Source organism: Aristolochia californica, unplaced genomic scaffold, assembly GCF_029961685.1.
Source record: "Aristolochia californica isolate CCGP_79_NKW_82.1479 unplaced genomic scaffold, dmAriCali1.0.hap1 SCAF_3, whole genome shotgun sequence".
NCBI classification, from domain to species: Eukaryota; Viridiplantae; Streptophyta; class Magnoliopsida; order Piperales; family Aristolochiaceae; genus Aristolochia; species Aristolochia californica.
Window position 1 is genome coordinate 38,656,144 of NW_027181992.1, and position 18,830 is coordinate 38,674,973.

General features: G+C 37.5%; 2 protein-coding genes across 2 annotated transcripts; one reads left to right on the forward strand and one right to left on the reverse strand.

Annotated features, from left to right (window-relative positions):
- Positions 1-4,131: 4,131 nt before the first annotated feature.
- On the reverse strand, positions 4,132-6,079 carry LOC137959542 (heat stress transcription factor B-3-like). The gene is made up of 4 exons (XM_068806905.1): positions 5,894-6,079; positions 5,465-5,845; positions 4,901-5,273; positions 4,132-4,181 (listed from the first exon to the last, which is right to left on the reverse strand). Exons 1-4 carry the CDS (start codon positions 6,077-6,079, stop codon positions 4,132-4,134), a joined length of 990 nt encoding a protein of 329 aa, XP_068663006.1.
- A 12,039-nt stretch (positions 6,080-18,118) lies between these two features.
- On the forward strand, positions 18,119-18,576 carry LOC137959543 (uncharacterized mitochondrial protein AtMg00810-like). Its single transcript, XM_068806906.1, has 2 exons — positions 18,119-18,367; positions 18,427-18,576. The coding sequence occupies exons 1-2, from the start codon at positions 18,119-18,121 to the stop codon at positions 18,574-18,576; spliced, it is 399 nt and encodes a 132-aa protein (XP_068663007.1).
- Positions 18,577-18,830: the final 254 nt, after the last annotated feature.

The window sequence follows — 18,830 nt, forward strand, 5'->3', positions numbered from 1 at the left end:
TGTTTTTTGTGTTTAACGCAGTGCTTTGAGTTGATTTGAGAGCCGGGGTAGTGCATTAAATCCGTTTGGCCTAATTTTATGTAAATTAATATTATGTAAGGAGAATGGTATGTATATCTACCTTATTAAAAGCTCTCGCCCAAGGAAGAATTTTTCTCTTTTCTGAGCTTTAACCAGGACTCAAACCATACATCAAGGAGAGAGTCTTGAAAAGGCTTATTTGAGAGACATTGTTCGAAAGCGTGCATCTCCTTTTCTTTATTGGTAGGACCAACCCCTTAAGAATGCCCAAGTCCTATGAACCATTATGAACCCCTTACATAATAGAAACTATTTCTATCTCCTTTCTCACCTATGTCTACATTTATTTGTTAATCTTTCTTTTTTTATATTTATCTTCATTGTTTGGATCGTTTTTCTAATTTTAATTTGTAATTTTTTTTAGAAGTAAGAATGCCAACACCTCCTCCTCAATTGGCATCGGTAGTTAACACTAGTTCTAGTGTGGCCATAGATAATGACTCAACTCCACCAGAGTCATATCCCTTAGAACTACTACTGTAACAAAAGTGACCCTAAATGAAGGTACCCTAAATGAGGAAAAAGGTGACTCTATCCAGAGTCCAAAAAGACAAAAAAATGTCTCATTTGTGGTTGGAATTCAAAAAAAAATCACTCATAGATAGTACAAAAAAGGATCGATGTGTTCATTGTAAAACCAATTTGAATATTATTAGTTATGGAGTGACCACACATATGAGTTGACATTTGAAATGTTGTCTTAGAAGAAAAGTGGCAATGAGAAAAAACAAACACAAACTTTCAACTAGTGGGGTCTAATGTTGATTTAGAGTTCATCTGGCCTTCCTTTTATGATTTTGGAAGCAAATATGATTAAGCTAGAATGAGAGTATTCATTGCTCATTGGATTCTTATGCATGAGCATCCATTTATGATTGTTGAAGAGGAGGGATTTAATTCTATATTGAAGATGACAAATGTCTATTATGAAAAAATATCTCGTAAGACCATTAAGAAGGAGTGTATAGAGATGTATGAAGCGGAGAAAAATAAATTAAAAATTTTATTAAAAAAGATTAACAAGATGTTATCATCCTGGGTTAAGTGTTAGGTACTTATGTACCTAGCTAATACTACTCAAAAGACCGGCCTGGTAGGTAGTGGAAAGCCAAACACTTAACCCAGGATCATAACATCACACACCCTGGAGAAAGAGCTTGCCCTCAAGCTCTTACGAGCTGACGCTCAACAAGCTCCTCCGTTATGATCCGACGTCCACGGCGGCCTACTCTAGCGACACCACTCGGTCACTCCCTCTGGGATTCAAACTCGCAACGTAAGTAGTGGCTTTGATACCAAATGTTAAGAACCTAACTAATACTACCCAAAAGACCAGCTTGGTAGGTAGCGGAAAGTCAAGCACTTAACCTAGGATCATAATACAACATTAGTCTTACCAAAGATCTTTGAAAGTTTCAAAATCAAAAGATTGAATACATGGTTCTTATTGGGCATTTTATTGATAGTAATTAGAAGCTAAAAAAATGAGTCTTAAGTTTTGTGCATGTTTCTTCCCTTCGTCGTGAGGTTGACATAGTGGATGCTATTTACAAGTGTTTGTGTTAAGTACCTAGCCAATACTACCCAAAAGACCGGTCTGTTAGGTATCGAAAAGCCAAGTACATAACCCACGACCAAAACAACACACCCACCTTCACGAGCCGATGACCCGGCAGCTTAACACTTAGCGGCGAGGTCCCAGGCCTATTGCACCCCAGGTCCACTGTTACGTGGATGCCTACGTCTGGGATTCGCGATCGCCCACGCCGGGAATTGAACTCGCGACATACGCCTGCTCTGATACCAAATGTTAAGTACCTAGCCAATACTACCCAAAAGACCGGCCTGTTAGGTAGCGAAAAGCCAAGTACATAACCCAGGATCACAACAGTTTGAAAGATTGGGAAATAAAAAATAAAGTATTTAGTACCTCAGTTGATAATGTTGCATATAATGATGTTTGTCTGAGAGTTTTGAAAGATGATTTTTCAAGAAATAGGAAATTGATTTGTGGTGGGAAGTTATTTCATGTGCGGTGTTATGCTCATATTCTAAACTTATTAGTCCAAGATGGTCTTGTTTAAATTAAGGATATCATTGAGAATGTACGTGAGAGTGTCAAATTCATAAATCTATCTGAGGTTAGACTTCACACCTTTTATGAAATTGTTCAGCAGCTACAACTAGGTGCAAAAAGGTTGGTTATTGATTATCCAGCTCGTTGGAACTCTACTTATAACATGTTGTCTTCTGCATTAAAATTCAAAGATGCATTCCCTAGATTTCGAGATAGAGAAAACTTATGATTGTTTGCCAAATCTTGTTGAATGGGAGAAGATTGAAATGGTGGATGGGATTCTAGAAGTTTTTCATGTAGTCACTAATATAATTTCTGGGAGTAACTACCCCACATCTAATTTGTACCTTAATGAGGTATATAGGGTAAAAGAAGTTTTGAATTTTCATGCTACAAATGAAAATATTTTCATTAGGACAATGGTTAGTAGAATGAAAGATAAATTTGAGAAGTACTGAGATGAATGCAATTTATTGATGGTTGTTGCTTCAATTTTGGATCCAATGGTCAAATTAAGACTGATTGAAATGTGTTTTATAGAGATATAGTTTGAGGAGGAAGCTACAATGAATATAAACTTAATTCAACGGACCTTATGTGAGATTTATGATGAATATGTATCCATATATAATGTGGAGATTAATAATGAAGAGATTAGTTTAAGTATTAGCTCGTCGAGTGTTTCCACAAGTCGTAGGTCACATTCTTGATCAAGTTCATGTTGCTCAAAGTTAATGACTTATGTGAAACAAGTAGAAATAATGAATTCACCAAAGTCAGAATTGGAAAATTATCTTCAAGAAGGTGTGTATATTTGTGAGAAAACTTCAAAATATGATTTGGACATTTTAGAATGGTGGAAAGTGAATAATTTTAAATTTCAGGTATTATTTAAGATAGCAGGACACATCCTTATAATTCTCATATCTATAGTAGCTTCAGAGTCTACCTTTAGTATTGTTGGTAGAGTAATAGACCCATATCGTTCTTCCTTAGCACCAAATATAGTTCAAGATATGATTTGCAGGGGTGCTCTTCACGGTGTCAAAAAAAAAATTGAAAAGTGAACTACTTTGAATAATTATTTATTATGGTATTTTTTAGTTTTATTTATACATTTTTTGTTTGATGATTACAGCCTAAGAAGAAGATTGTGGAGATAATGGTACCAGTTACTTGGTATCTCATCTGTTTCTCATCTTAGTAATTTTAATATTTTTATTACATTAAGTAATTTGTAGTGGAAGAGTTTTTTTTATCAGACAATAACAAGTTTTATTCTTTTGTTTTTGTCACAGCTGGAGATTTTGTTCAGGTGAACGATGACTTAGCATATTGTTTTTTTGGCACGAAGAGAAAGAGCTAGAGTTTATAAATTTATATTGGACTTATACTTTTTATTTGGGTGATTATAAATTGATATTGATATTTAATTTACATTTTGTGTTTGATTATTGAATAAAATTTATGCATAATATTATGCAATATTTATGAAAAAATTTATACAAAGTGTATAGCCAATTTTATGGTTTATGTATAAAGGTCATATCCAATTTTATGTAGAGGTCATACCCAATTTTAAGTAAAAGTTATGCATAATTTTATATACAATTTATTTGACATGTATTTTATACAAAGTTTTAAATGTAGGTTGGAGCTCGAACTTGGTTAAAATTATTGGACTCGAACTCGATTATAATTTTAGACTCAAGTTTGAAATATTTAAATCAAACCTAACTCGAACATAGACAGATTCAAGGTCGTACATAGGAAGATTCGGGCTCAGCTAGACTCAATCCAACACCTAGGTGATTGGTTTGGTCCAGAAAATTCCCACACCAACAGGTAGAGGATATCCGATCTCCTGACTTTCGATCGTATTCTATAGTATTTTAATAACAATGCGTTTTGCCTTTTCCATTTCTTTAAGTATTCTTTACCAATAGCAAACGACCTACTTGCACGTAAGAATTTCAAACGGCGCGTTCTATTAAGGATTCTTTTCTGCGTACTTCCACCGGCAAATCAAACCGTGCATCACCAGTAATCTTTCAAGGTGGGCCATTGACAAATAACTAGTATATTACATTCATGTTTCCTTGTATCCAATTCAGCCACCATGCGGCCCACCTCGCCTTAACTTACAAAGACCAGCGGCAGGCTTTTCATCATCATCATCATCATCATCATAATCATAAGAAGAAGAAGAAGAAGAAGAAGAAGAAGAAGAAGAAGAAGAAGAAGAAGAAGAAGAAAGAAAACGAAGAAGGTCTTCTTTATCAGATGGGTTGGTGATGTCCTGCTTCCCCTGGTCCGTCTAAAGGCTGCAGAGGCAACCATTTCCATTGGAAAGCTTGCGTGCAGAGGCAACTTTTCTACTGTTCTACACCACAAAATAAAAAGAGAAAAACATACAGCTGATGGATACATCTGTTATTGGACAGTAGATAAAGAGCTGGGAAAGAAGGTGGTTGTTATTGGACAAATTTTACATGCTTTCTCCCTCTTCATGTGTAAAAAGTGTCTTACCATGAAACAAGAGCATGAGTTATCACGACTGGTTCTTTAAACCTATTTTGGAAATTTAATGGCGAAAATTAGTTGTTTAGTGTGTTGCTGTTCCATGTTACAGGCAGCAGATGGATATACTAAAACTACATTTTACAAGTATAATATTTCATGCCTGGGGAAACATCACATGAATCGCCCCGTTGATCTCCTCCTGCTGTCTTGTATTCGCACCATTCAATCTCACTCCAAACAGTTTAGGTCCTTCGTCTTCCAAGGCGACTTCGTGTTTGGCATAAACTGTTATCAGATCAAGAAGGTCTTTGCATTTCTTCTTCATACCGACCAATTCAGACGACAGGACTCCATTCTCTCTCTTCAGCCGCTTGTTCTTGTCACAAAGACTGTTATAATCCGATGAACCTGACGTGGAAGACGATTCCCTATCCTCATCATGCTCACCGGCTTGTTGAGTCCTAACGGGAACTGTGGGAACCTTACCAGTCCATGTTTTTCTTCGCTTGATTTCGCACAGCAACTCCCTCTCACCTCGACGGAACAAATCGTTTTGGAACTCCCATCTGCCGGACGAGACTTTCCGAAATCCCTGCCAAAAAAGGGTCTATTAGTTAGGATGTTAATTGACTAAAATGGAGCAGACCGCCGCCATTCGATTCGAATTGTCATGAATTTTTTTTTTTTTGCAGAGACTAGGCGAGCTAGCCCATCTCATCTCCTTCTGCAGCTGTTTCAAAAATGAAGGAGATTTATTGGGAAAACGATAAGAGAGAAACATACATAAGTATTAAGCTGACGAACGAAGCTGGAGAAATTGCAGTGCTTGAAAATCGTGGGAAGAAGATCTCTGGCGAACTCGGCAGGTTGCCAGACGATGAAAGTGGTCCCTTGAGGGTTCCAGGAGATGATCTCATCCGTGGCCGGATCTTCAACCAGCATATGGGTCTTCAACAAAAAGGGTGGCGGAGACGCCCTCCGTGAGCATTCGGAAACACCCTTTTCACCTTCAACTTCCATGAAAACTTGATTCGTGATTGCAGAAAGAAGGAAATTAAGTCGAATAATAAAGCAGGTAGATCGAGGAAAGAAGAAAAAAAAAAGACAAAAAAATAGGAAGGTACTCAGGTGGAAAAGAGGAGAAGAGCGGTTAAGAAATCCCAACTCCAGCAATAGAAACCCAACACGATTTCACAGTTCATGAGAAAATGCAAGAGTGAGTTGCTGCAACTCTTCCTCTTCCTCTTCCTCTTCCTCCGTGAGCTTTCTATGGACAAAGTATATAAATTGCACGTCTGCCCGTGCTAATATAATCCCAAGTGCAGGCATTATGATGATGTTTACTGTTTCAATCCTGGCTCCTTTTGTCGGGTAGTAGCTTCCAATTTCTTCCAACATGTGTTTGGTTTTCTTCTACCGACGTGATCTTTTTTACTTTCCTCCCACCGCAACCACGAGTGAGACGCACATAAGAAGCTTAAGATCTTCCTCCTATTAACCAACCAAACCTCTTCCCCATTCTCCGCTAATAACCGATCCTCGTGGCCTCCAAAATGGAAATTTTAATATTTGAAATAAAAAACAAAAAAAAAGAGAAAATTTTGACAATTGTAGGATAGATGAGAAATATTTATTATTTTTAGAAATTTCCTCAAATGTTGAACTCATGAAAATCAAATGAATAAATTAAGAAACAATTATTATTTGTGTATGCTTCGACTTGAATTAATCGATAAGCAACTAATATGTATCAAGGTCTGTTAACTTGATAAACTTCTATTGGTTGATTATTCTTTCTCTATTAATAATCGCCTTATTATGCTTTCTTGCTCTTTCACCAAGGTTTCAATTTCTCTTGGTGCCCTAAACATTTAATATATACCAATATATTTTGGGATATTCATTTGAGAATTCACTGTTCAATACATAAAACTTAAAGGGACCGTTTGTGCTGCAATAAGAAAATAAAAACAACGGAAAAAATATTTTCTCTTTGATTATTTTTTATGAGAAAAATTCTCCTTGACCGGTTTTTTTTTTTTTTGTCTCCATAGGAAACGATTAAAAAATTAGTTATGATGTTTTTATTTATATTAAATATAAACTATTTTTTATAAATAATATAAACTAAGATTAAAAGTAAGACATAAGTGATCAACAACCACTTTAGGTGGGGTTAGTCAACTTGACGCAAAAGATGAACTTCAGCCGTATTACTCAGTTCATCTCCTGACGTCATTAGTGAAGCACCAGCTCCTAATTCATTATGATGAATTAGATGAACCCAAAAATCATCTCCACAGTTTAATTTTTGGAATTCGGATTCCAAAATATTTTATGAATCATCAGGATGAAACGGGCGGGATAACTCGAACCCTCATCGGAAAAAAAAAATCGGTCACTCTCCTGCTCTCTTCTCTCTCTCGGTCTCCTTCTTCCTTCGACTCTTCGTCCTCCAAAAAAAATTTCCTCCCTCTCGGCCTCCATCTCCCTTCTCCCTACTCCCTCTCACTTCTCTCTCTCTCTCTCTCTCTCTCTCTCTCTCTCTCTCTCTCTCTCTCTCTCTCTCTCTCTCTCTCTCTCTCTCTCGCACACTCTCTCCCTCTCGGCCTCCCGCTCACTTCTCCCTCTCTCTTCTCCCTTTCTTCTCCCTCTCAGCCTCCCACTCCCTTCTCCCTGTCACTACTCTCTTTTCCCCCAAAATACTTCCCGATTTCGTTCAATTTCCCCCATTTCGATTTCGATTTTTGACATTTCAGTGTTGATTTCTTCAATTCTACTTCGATTCGACTTCGATTTCCCCATTCGGCTTCAATTTCACCCTTCAACTTTGATTTTCCCCAAATTTCAAAAGTTAAGCCCAAACCCTAATTTTTTTTTTTTTGATTAATTTAGTGTTGATTTTGATTTGCCTTATAGGCAGCTACTTGTGATTGATTTATCCTACTTTTTATATTTCCTACTCTGTTAAGAACTTATTGACCAATGCCATTTCAACCACTATTCTAAGATTTTGTTTTCCAATCTTATTTTTTCAGAGTAGGAGACTTTTGAGACAGGAGGCCTGCTTGAGAATGTCTCATCAGGGCAATATTTATATCCCTATTCAGAATTTTTAGATTATTAAAAGTAAATTAGTAAAGAATTAGTCTTTTTTTTACCATAATCACGGATTTATTATGGATGTTCTTACTTGCAGGTTAGGGCAATGTGGATGATGTCACAATTGAAGTATTGAAGGAGTTGCCTCCCCTACAAGAGAAAGATCAATCAAGTGGAAGATTTGGAGATCAATTCGGAGGGGGGAAATGGGCGAGGAGGTAGATTCGGTGGTGGTCGGGGTGGCTTATTTGACAGAAGAAGAAATAGTGATGGCTCTTTTGATAGAAGAGGAAATAGTGGTGGCGGGAGGTTTTCTGATGGGAGGGGTGGTGGGTTTTCTGGAGGGAGAGGTAGCTCCATATCAAATCGTGGGCTCTAAGTGCTCAACGTTTTTTTGTCATGTGATTCTTAATTTGGCAAACATATTGGAAATGAGGTTTGATGCCTCCGTGAAGCAGGCTGCCTCAAGTATAATGAATTCACTAAAGAAAAAAGAATGACATACAAAAAACAATTTTGAGATCTACAAAGGTGGTGCAGATTGGCTCTAATAGATTGAGGATTGAGATGAAGAGTACAAAATGTTGGCTTTGGCAGTTATTAAAGTTTTCATAATCTGATTTATTTGTTTCCTTTACTCAATTCATTTAAAACTCAGAGTTGAGTGTTAAATTTTGTAGTTTTGTTTGGAAGTAATGCACAAGGCTTGTATTATTTGACAAGAGCACAAGTGTTTTCTTATATTTATGTAAGAAAATGAATTTTTTTTCCTGATAAACTGTTTTCTAGCATGGAGCAAAATTTCTAGTTGTTGAAGTTATTTGCTTGGGTAGCAATAATACAGAATGGTAGACAAAACAATTAAAGTAAATTTAAATATGGGATACTTGGTGCAAACCAACACTTGACAACAATCAGCAATTCTAGATCAAAGTATTGTGGCTTGGCCTAATCTTTTGCAGAGTTAGATGAGGGTAGAAAGCCATCCTATGTAGTAGAGAGTTAAAGATAGAAGAGCAAAAGGAGGAGGCTCAATTCAAATTCATCTAGAGGAGTGCAAAAATATAAAAATTTCTCAAAAAAATAATTTCAATAATAATGTACAATATCTAATAAGTAGCATAAAACACTGAATACCCTTTGTGTTTTCAAGAATAGTCCTAGATAAAATGTTTAAAACTGATCAAATACTTATATCTTTAAGTATTCATATATTTATTAGCATTATTTGATCAAAACACATTAAAATTGGCTTCTTATATGTTATTAATAAATGAATAATTGAACTTATTATATTCGTTTATGTTATTTTTAAAGTTATTTTTTTATAATTAATCATGTGCACAGTTAATTGGCTCATGTAACTACTGTATTAATGTAAACTAAAATGCAATCATTAAATAATATAATATCTAATTTAATTAATTAGTATATTAATATATTTTAATTATACAATAAATTACTTATTCATGTAGTTTTGCCTAATTTGGGGTTTAAGTATTATGTTTTAATTTAGTATACTATTAAAATTTACTCATTCTCTTGTTTTTTTATATTTTTCTCATTGTGGGACACTAACATTGGAAACTGTTTTCCAATGCACATGAACTCGTCCACACTAACACCAAGTTTGAAGATAGAGTGTATATAGATGAATGAAATGAATTTGAAGCAGGAGATAAAGATGAACTTCAAATTTCAAGTTTGTTGATTAACACCCCACTCTTAGTGTTTCTTGGTTTATTTTTCTGATAGTTTCCTATTGGAGTAATACGAAACTCAAATTTCTATTCTTTTTTTAATATTTCTTAAAGGTAAGTGGAATTGAGAATAATCAAAAGAAATTCTTTTCCATCCCCAAAAACGGCACAAATGCTTAAAAAAATTTTGGTCGATAGGAAAATTTTCCTATGACATTTTTTTCTACATTTTCCTATTGGCACAAACACAACCTAAATCATATTATTAATTTCACTAAATTCTTATGTTTATAATGGTCAGATAGTCTACATATTTTCACAATCCAAATAAATGATTACAACCCTTTAAATTTTTTTAAAATATCTACATGCAATTCCGCTTAATTATTTAAATTAATCTTCTTTCTAGTGAAAAGTCGAAATCATATAGGATTTAATATAAATTATCAATATATATATATAAAAAAAGGTCCTACGTGTAAGGATCAACTGCTCAAGTGAGTCAGTATCCAAAACTCAAAAAACTCTTCAAGTTGCCGACGAAACCATGAATTGTCAGGGGGAACTCTTAAGCGAAGAGAGGTCAGAGAACGGGGGAACTCGAAATCGTGGGTCAAAGGATGAGTCTAATTCATGGAATTTAGACATGTTGGAAGCTTCTGAATTCGTGTTTGGATGGTTCAGGAGCTGGGGCGGCCGTGCTTGTTGACTAATCTCTTCCTTTTTTGTCTTCGCTGTATAAATATATGTGAAATATGAATGCACGATATTTATCTTCCATCTTCCGCCACCAACTCTCCGTCTTTCCCCCTCCCGATCACCACAGCCGACAGTGTGAAAAAGCAAGCTAGCATGAGAAGCGGAACGCCCGATTGTCGTACTTGGATTCATTCTCTGCTGCTTTTGCATTCTTTCTTCATCTAATTAACTGTTGATTCCGTCACCCTCCACGCGCCTTCAATGGGTAACTACAGATTTTTTCCCTTTTTATAATATATAGTGAGGCCTGGAACCAGAGAGGATAGAATATTAAAACGAAGAAGGCGAATGATAAAAACGACAATGTCCTTTTTATTGATTCGCACAAGTCGTCAAGTCCAAATCCGACATCTTCATCTTTAAATTTCTCGACTCAGCGCCAAGAGTTTGACATTTTACTCGATTATCTGATTATGATGAGTGGGTACCAGAAATATTTTTTTTAGTTCTTTTAAGCTCTTCAAAGCTGTTCAACTTTATTATCTGACCTTATCTGATTTTCCCTTAAAAAAAAGAAAGTTTATGCCCGCTTACTCAATTGCTGGGATAAGACTGTTCAATATAATCTAGCCTATCATTTATATAAACCATACTAAAATAAATAAATAAAACAATGGACAATCGCATTAGTATATTTTATATTTTGTAGTAACTAATAGGACTGTGTACGAAGGAAGGGAGGCCGACTCCAGTCCACCATCCTTGTCTGTACCTATTTTTCTTTAAAAATATCATTATTTACATGAATGTCATTTATTATAAATATAATAAATATAATGATTAAAACCACTTATTGATATTATCAATGACCGCTAATTTTCTTTGATGAATTACATGAAAAACTCATCAACAAGGAAATTTTGCTACATGTTCATCAAGTTCACTCCTCTCCACTTCTAACTTCTACAAATCCTGCCAGTTCTTGGTCCAATTCCAACAAGTCAGGTAATCATAATCACCAACAACATGGGGCGTCCTCCTACTGCCCACAACCAACTCCCACCTCAGGTCTCCCCAACACCGTCATTCCGGACGGTCGATGTCAGTCTAGACCCTACCTCGTACATTGCCAGTGGTGTCGTGAAAAATGACACACTGTTACACAATGTCCTGTCTTCCATCATATGCAACCACTCCTGCAACCGCCCCAGGCTCCTCACCAACCTCCTCACTGGCCACCTCGCTCTTCGGCATCATGACAACCATAAACACATCTTGCAACCGCCAACTCTCCTACTCGTTATACTTGGTTTTTGGATAGTGGAGCATTGCAGGATGTTACCACCGACTTGAGTTATCTCTCAATTCAGACTCCTTATGACGACACTGACGACATTATGATTGGTGAGGACATGAGTCTTTCTATTACTCATATTGGTTATCTACACCCTCACGTAAATTTTCCTTAAATGATGTTCTTTGTGTTCCTACTATGCAAAAAAATCTTATTTCTATTTGTCACTTTTGCAAATATAATAATACTTTTATTGAATTCTTACTTACTTAATTTCGTGGGAGGGATCTTTGCAAGGAGGCAACACTTCTACAGGATCGAACTAAGGATGGTGTGTACGAATGACTGTCGTCCTCAGTCCAGTCTTCACCAATAATCACTTTCTCCAGTGTCTAGACTACTTCGTCTGCGTGGCACCATCACTTAGGTCATCCGTCATCTACAATTCTTAGGCACATTGTGTCCACCTTTCAATTAGATTTATCGCACCCTCTGAATTTTAGTTTTAGTTGAAATTCTTGTCACTACAATAAAAGTCACTAATTACCATTCTCCCACTCCACCCTTGTCTCTTCTTCCCCTCTTAACATTATATTCTCAGATGTTTGGACCTCTCCCATTTATTCTATTAATGATTTTAAATATTATGTTATTTTTGTCGATCACTTTACAAAATATATCTAGTTTTACCCTCTCAAACAAAAATCACATGTGTTTGATACTTTTATCAAGTTTAAATCTCTTGTTGAAAACTTCTTTGGTAAACGGATTAAGACACTTTATTATGATAATGAGGTGGGAGGGGGGACGGGGGGAGATATGAAGCAATATCCTCTTTTCTAGTGACCAATGATATCTCTCATCTCGCGTCCCCTCTACATATACTTGAACTCAATGGGTATTCTGAACGACGACATCGTTATATTGTCGAAATAGGTCTGTCTCTTCTTTCTCATGCCTTCATACCTCTATCTTACTGGTCATATGCCTTCTCCACTGCTGTCTATCTCATCAACCGTATACCTACTCTCACACTTAATCTTCTTTCACTATATGCCAAACTTTTTAGCACTCCTCCTAACTGTTCTAAACTCCACAATTTTGGATGTCTCTGTTATTTGTGGCCCACATCATACTCCTCCCACAAACTCACTCCACGTTCCTCTCCTTGTGTTTTTTTTTGGGTACTCTACCACTCAAAGTGCCTATTTATGTCATGAACTCACTACCTCTCGTCATTATGCATTGCGCGTTGTTAAATCCGTTGAGCCTATCTTCCCCTTAACTTCAATTCAGTCTCACCTTGATTGTCCTTTATCTGACATACTCTTCCACTAGTATTCATTTTGTGTCCTTACTTTCGGTTATTGGCACTTCCACCACAGCTTCGATCCCTGCATCCTCTGCAAGCTCCATTCACGACCTCACACCTAACCGCACTTTAACACCAATAAACACTCAACCATCAGACGACCCACACCCATCATCCCTACCTACATCCTCTCCTCCCCTGTGGTATTGCCACAAAATCCAAGAACAACATTTACAAGCCTACCACTGTTCACATTGTTCTTAGCCTTGCAGTAAGTCGTAGTTGGTCTCTTCGATATTTTGATGTCAATAATGCGTTTCTCCAAGGTACCCTATCTAAGGATGTCTTTATGGCACAACCACCGGGCTTCATTGATCGTGATCATCCTCATCCTGTATAGAAATTTTGCAAGGCTATCTACGGTTTCAAGTAAACTCCTCATACTTGGTATCATGAGTTGTGCCAGTTTCTCATCACCTTTAGCTTCACCAACTTTCATGCAACCTTCTCTTTATTTATCTCTCACACATGCATTGTTGTGCTGTATATTATGGTCTATGTGGATAACATTATTATTATAGGAGATAATGATCAAGCTATTGTAACATTCATCCACCTTCTAGCTTAGAGATTTTCACTTAAGGATCTTGTCTCATTGATTTGCTTTTTTTTGGAATTGAAATTGTTGCTCATTCTCAAGGATTACTTTTGCCAGAACATCGATATATCTCTGATCTACTTACTCGTACAAGCTTGACGAATGAAAATCTTGTTTCTACGCCCCTTGGCCACATCATCAACACTCACACTTTAGTCTGACACAACACTCTCTGAAGCATCTGAATATCAAACTGTTGTTGGTACTCTGCAATACTTGTCTCTGTTTGCAAGCCTGTAATGAGCTGGTTGTAAATTGATTAACATGATTGTAGGAAACAGATTGTTTCCTTGATCTTGTAATTTATTCCTTGATTTTAGGATCTAAATTGATCCTAAAATCAGGACGTAATGTATTATAAATTACCTCCTAAACGGAGAAGAATACATCATTGAAAAATCATTCTTTGAATCTCTGTTATTGTTTTTCGGTTCTCTTTGTTTTACATTGTATCAGAGTAGGAGAATTATCCTCTCTTTTTCGTCGCCAAAAGTCGGAGCTAAGTGCTCCCGTAATCGTCAAAGGAGGAAGCCGAAAAAAGAAAAAAATCGTCAGAGTTGCAGAACTCTATTTTTTTTTTTTTGCAACTCCGTATTCCGGCAGTCCCGAAGCTAAAAGAACGTTGCCGCCGACGATCACTGAAGATTGAAGACGACCGTTCCACCTGCGCGTTATTGCCGCCGATCAACCACTGTCGTTGAGGGAAGCTGAATTGCCGAAAAAGAACAGAGTTCTGCGACGACGGTCCTGTAGCCGAAATCACGTCACCGACGAGTGCCGACGATAGCTGACGAGCACCGATGATCGCTGAGGAGCACCGACGACTGCACCACCACCCCGTTGTCGCTGCCAACCACCGTCGTTGCCGAAGGAAGCCTAAGCTCCGTTGTCGTTGCCGAAGAAGACATGTATTTTTTTTTTTAAACTTAGGAACTACTGTTCCTTTATTTTTTTGCCGACCGAACCGATCCAAACCGGCGGGTCAACCGAATCAGACCGAACCGGACTAAACCCGAACCGGTCCAGCATCGAACTATAACCGAATCAAACCGGACCAGCATTGGACCGGACCATAATTGAACCAAACCAGATCATACCAAACCGGACCAGACTGAACCGAACTGGACCGGATTAGACAAGATCGGACCAAAATTTCACATCGATGGCCACCACTACAGGAGCATCCATCGAACTTATCCCATCACCATAGATTATAGTCCACCAAGACAATTCTGCATTTCCAACTGGAATTATCCTCGATGAGACCAATTATTCATTATGGTCCCAATTCATGGAGATGCGAATTGGCGCACGCAACAAAGCTGGATACCTCACTAGCGAAACAAAAAACCCAGCATCTGGAGATGCCAATCTTGGAGCATGGATTACTGAAAATCAAAGAGTCAAAAGTTGGCTTTATTGACTCCATGAGTCCATCGCTCATGCAACGATTTATTCGCCTCTCCACTGCCAAGGAGATATGGGAAGCAGTATAAAAAACGTTCTATGATGGATCAGATGAAACTTGTATATTTGAGCTAAACCAGAGATTTTTTTCTACCAAACAAAATGGTAGACCGTTATCCACATACTATAATGAACTGGTTGCTATTTTCCACGAGATTGATCATAGAACTATATCTCAGGAAGGAACAGTCGAAGGGCTAATCCAGTTGCACTCTGCAATGGCTAGGCTTCAGGTTCATATTTTTCTCAGTGGGCTTGACTCCGAGTTTGATCAAGTTCGTGGAGAAATTTTGCGAAAAGACCCCAAACTTGATTTGGAGAGTACATATGCATATGTTAGACGCGAATATCAATAGAGACAGACAATGGGGAGCTATCGTCTAGTCTCAGAGAACTCGGCGATGTTGGTCAACCAAAACCGACAAGGATAATCAAGCAGTCGGAACCCTCAATCCTTTGGTAAAGGTAACAATTGTGTATGTACTCACTGCAGAGAAAAAAGACATTCACAACACCTGTGTTATGAGATTATTGGCTATCCGGAGTGGTGGGATTTCTCAAGAAAACCCCGTAAAAAGATTGTTGGGAAAGCTATTGTGACATCCATGGAAGATAATCAGGAGCTACCTACTGCAAATGTTGCCCATCTAGGTATTCTCAATAATGCATTAGTATTTTCTGTACATTCTAAGAATAGACCTTGGATTGTTGATACAGGTGCATCCGATCACATGACAAGGGATCCCAGCCAGTTACAATCTATCCTACCTTCTCCACAATCTATTATTTCAACAACCAATGGTAGTATCTCTTCTATTACTGGGGAAGGATATGTTATATTATCCAATAATCTGACATTAGATATTGTCCTTGTGGTTCCCGCTCTTGCATATAACCTTTTGTCTGTTAGCCAAATTACTTCCACTCTTGCTTGTATTGTAACCTTTTGGCCCTCATTTTGTGTCTTTCAGGACATTCCAACTCGGAAGATTCTTGGTTATGGTGTTAGACGGGGCACACTCTACTATTTGGAATTGACAGAGAACGGGGGATCAAAAATCAGTCAGACAAATCAAGCTAGCAGTGAAGATAATGCTCAAACAACTGTATGGTTATGGCACCGACGATTAGGCCACCTTTCCTTCGGTTATCTTAAGAAATTGCGACCTCAAATTTTTTCAGGTTTGAATGATGTGCATTTTCATTGTGACACATGTGAATTGGCTAAGAGCCATCGTATTGCTTATTTACCGAGTTTGAATAAAAGTTTCGAACCTTTTGAGGTTATTCATTCTGATGTTTGGGGTCCAGCCAAGGTTCCCTCTATTTCTAGACCTCGTTACTTTGTGACATTTATTGATGAATGCACTAGAATGACTTGGGTATCTCTACTTATACAAAAAAGTGATGCGTGTCTAGCATTTCAAAAATTCCATACAATGATACATACTCAATACCAAAAGCAGATTTGTGTTTTGCAATCTGACAATGGTACTGAGTTTGTTAATGCTTCTCTCGAAAATTTTCTGACCACTCATGGAATTCGTCATCAGACTTCTTGCACCTATACTCCCCAACAGAATGGATTGGCAGAAAGAAAGAATAGACAACTTTTGGAAGTAGTGCGTGCCTCTCTCTTTGGCATGAATATGCCTCGATTTTATTGGGGCGAAGCTATCACATTTGCTGCCTACCTCATCTATCGAACACCTTCTAGAATACTTGATTTTCAAACTCCTCTACGTAAGCTGCAATCCCTGATTTCAATTCCCCATCTTCCGAATCTTGAACTCCAAATTTTTGGGTGTACCGCTTATGTTCATATCCCAAAGATCTTGTGAAATAAACTTGATCCATGTGCCAAGAGATGTGTATTTGTTGGCTACTCTAAATTTCAAAAAGGATATCGGTATTATGATCCACACACCAACAAGCTCCATGAGACTCTAGATGTCTCCTTCCATGAATCAGTACCTTATTATTCAGGGGGAGTTTCTTGGACATCTCTTCAAGGGGAGAGTTCAAATGAAGAGAATGTTCCACATAAAACTAACGGAGGTGCTGAGTTTATTGAGTTAGAAGCGGTGAATGAATTTTTCAAGTGTCATGATGTGCAACAAGACTGTGATTCAATAATTTCACCTGAAGAACCCCCAGAGTTGCCCCTCTCTACACCAACAATTGAAGAATCAACCCGGAATGTTCCTCCTCAGGTAAATACAAATCCTGTGTTTGATGAGTCTAATGAAACATGTCTTCTTACAGAAAACATAACCCCTAGATATCCACAAAGATTGAATAGGGGAGTTCCAAAAAAACAATATGAACCTGATCTTGAAGCCAAGACCAAATACTCAATCAATAACTATGTGTCCTCCCATAGGTTGACTAAATCATATGCATTAACTGTTGATCAATTATCCAGGGTTTCTATCCCTAGTAATGTATAGGATGCATTAGCTGATCCAAAATGGAAAAAAGCGATGAACGAAGAGATGGAGGCTCTACAAAAAAATGCCACTTGGGAACTTGTTCCCCAACCTAAAGGAGTAAAAACAATTGGATGTCGATGGGTGTTCACATTGAAACTCAAACTAGATGAAAGTATTGATAGATATAAACCTCGGCTAGTTGCAAAGGGATATACGCAAAGGTATGGGATAGACTACCAGGATACTTTTGCACCAGTAGCTAAGATCAATATAATCTTATATCTATAGCAGCAAATCGAGACTAGCCTCTGCAACAATTTGACGTTAAAAATGCCTTCCTCAATGGAGACTTAGAAGAAGAAGTCTACATGGAGCTACCACCCGGCATAAAAAGTTGTTCTTTGTCTCAAGGTAAAGTCTGTAAATTGAAGAAGTCATTGTATGGGCTGAAACAGTCACCTAGAGCATGGTTTGGGATATTCTCGGCTACAATGAAGGAGTTTGGTTGTAAACAAAGTAACTCAGATCATACTTTATTTATAAAACACAAAGAAGGAAAGGTAACAACTTTAATTGTATATGTTGATGATATGGTCGTGACAGGAGATGACCCAGGTGAAATGCAAGCTTTACAGGAGTATTTAGCCACTAAATTAGAAATGAAGGATCTCGGACAACTTAAATATTTTTTGGGAATTGAGGTTGCAAAATCGAAACATGGAGTCTTCCTTTCACAGTGAAAATATGTGTTGGATCTTCTAGTCGAAACCGGAATGCTTGACTGTAAACCAATAGAGACGCCCATGGAAATGCATAATAAACTTAGAATTCTTCCAGATCAAATCCCAGCAGACAAAGGGCATTATCAACGACTAGTTGGAAGATTAATCTATCTATCACACACAAAGCCCAATGTAGCATATGCAGTAAGCGTTGTGAGTCAGTTCATGCATGCACCAAGTGAAGAACATATGGAAGCAATCTATCGGATCTTGAGATACTTAAAAAGTGCTCCAGGAAAGGTCTGTTATTCTCAAAAAATGGTATCTCTAGTATTGAAGGATATACGAATTCTGATTAGGCTGGTGATCAGATAACCAGAAGATCCACGTCGGGTTACTTTACTTTTGTGGAAAGGAATCTGGTCACTTGGAAACGCAAAAAACAGAAGGTAGTATCACGATCAAGTGCTGAAACTGAATTTCGAGGCATGACTCATGGTGTATGCTAGTTGTTATGGATAAAGAATATACTGAGGGATTTAGGGATTGAATACTCCAAATCGATGAATCTCCACTGTGATAACAAGGCAACCATCGCTATTGCACAGAATCTGGTTCAACATGATCGCACTAAGCATGTTGAAGTTGATTGTCATTTCATCAAGGAGAACCTCGATGCAAAAATCATACAATTCCCCTTCATTCAATCTGCGAGTTAGCTGGCTGATATGCTCACGAAGGCAGTATCAGGGAAGGCATTTCA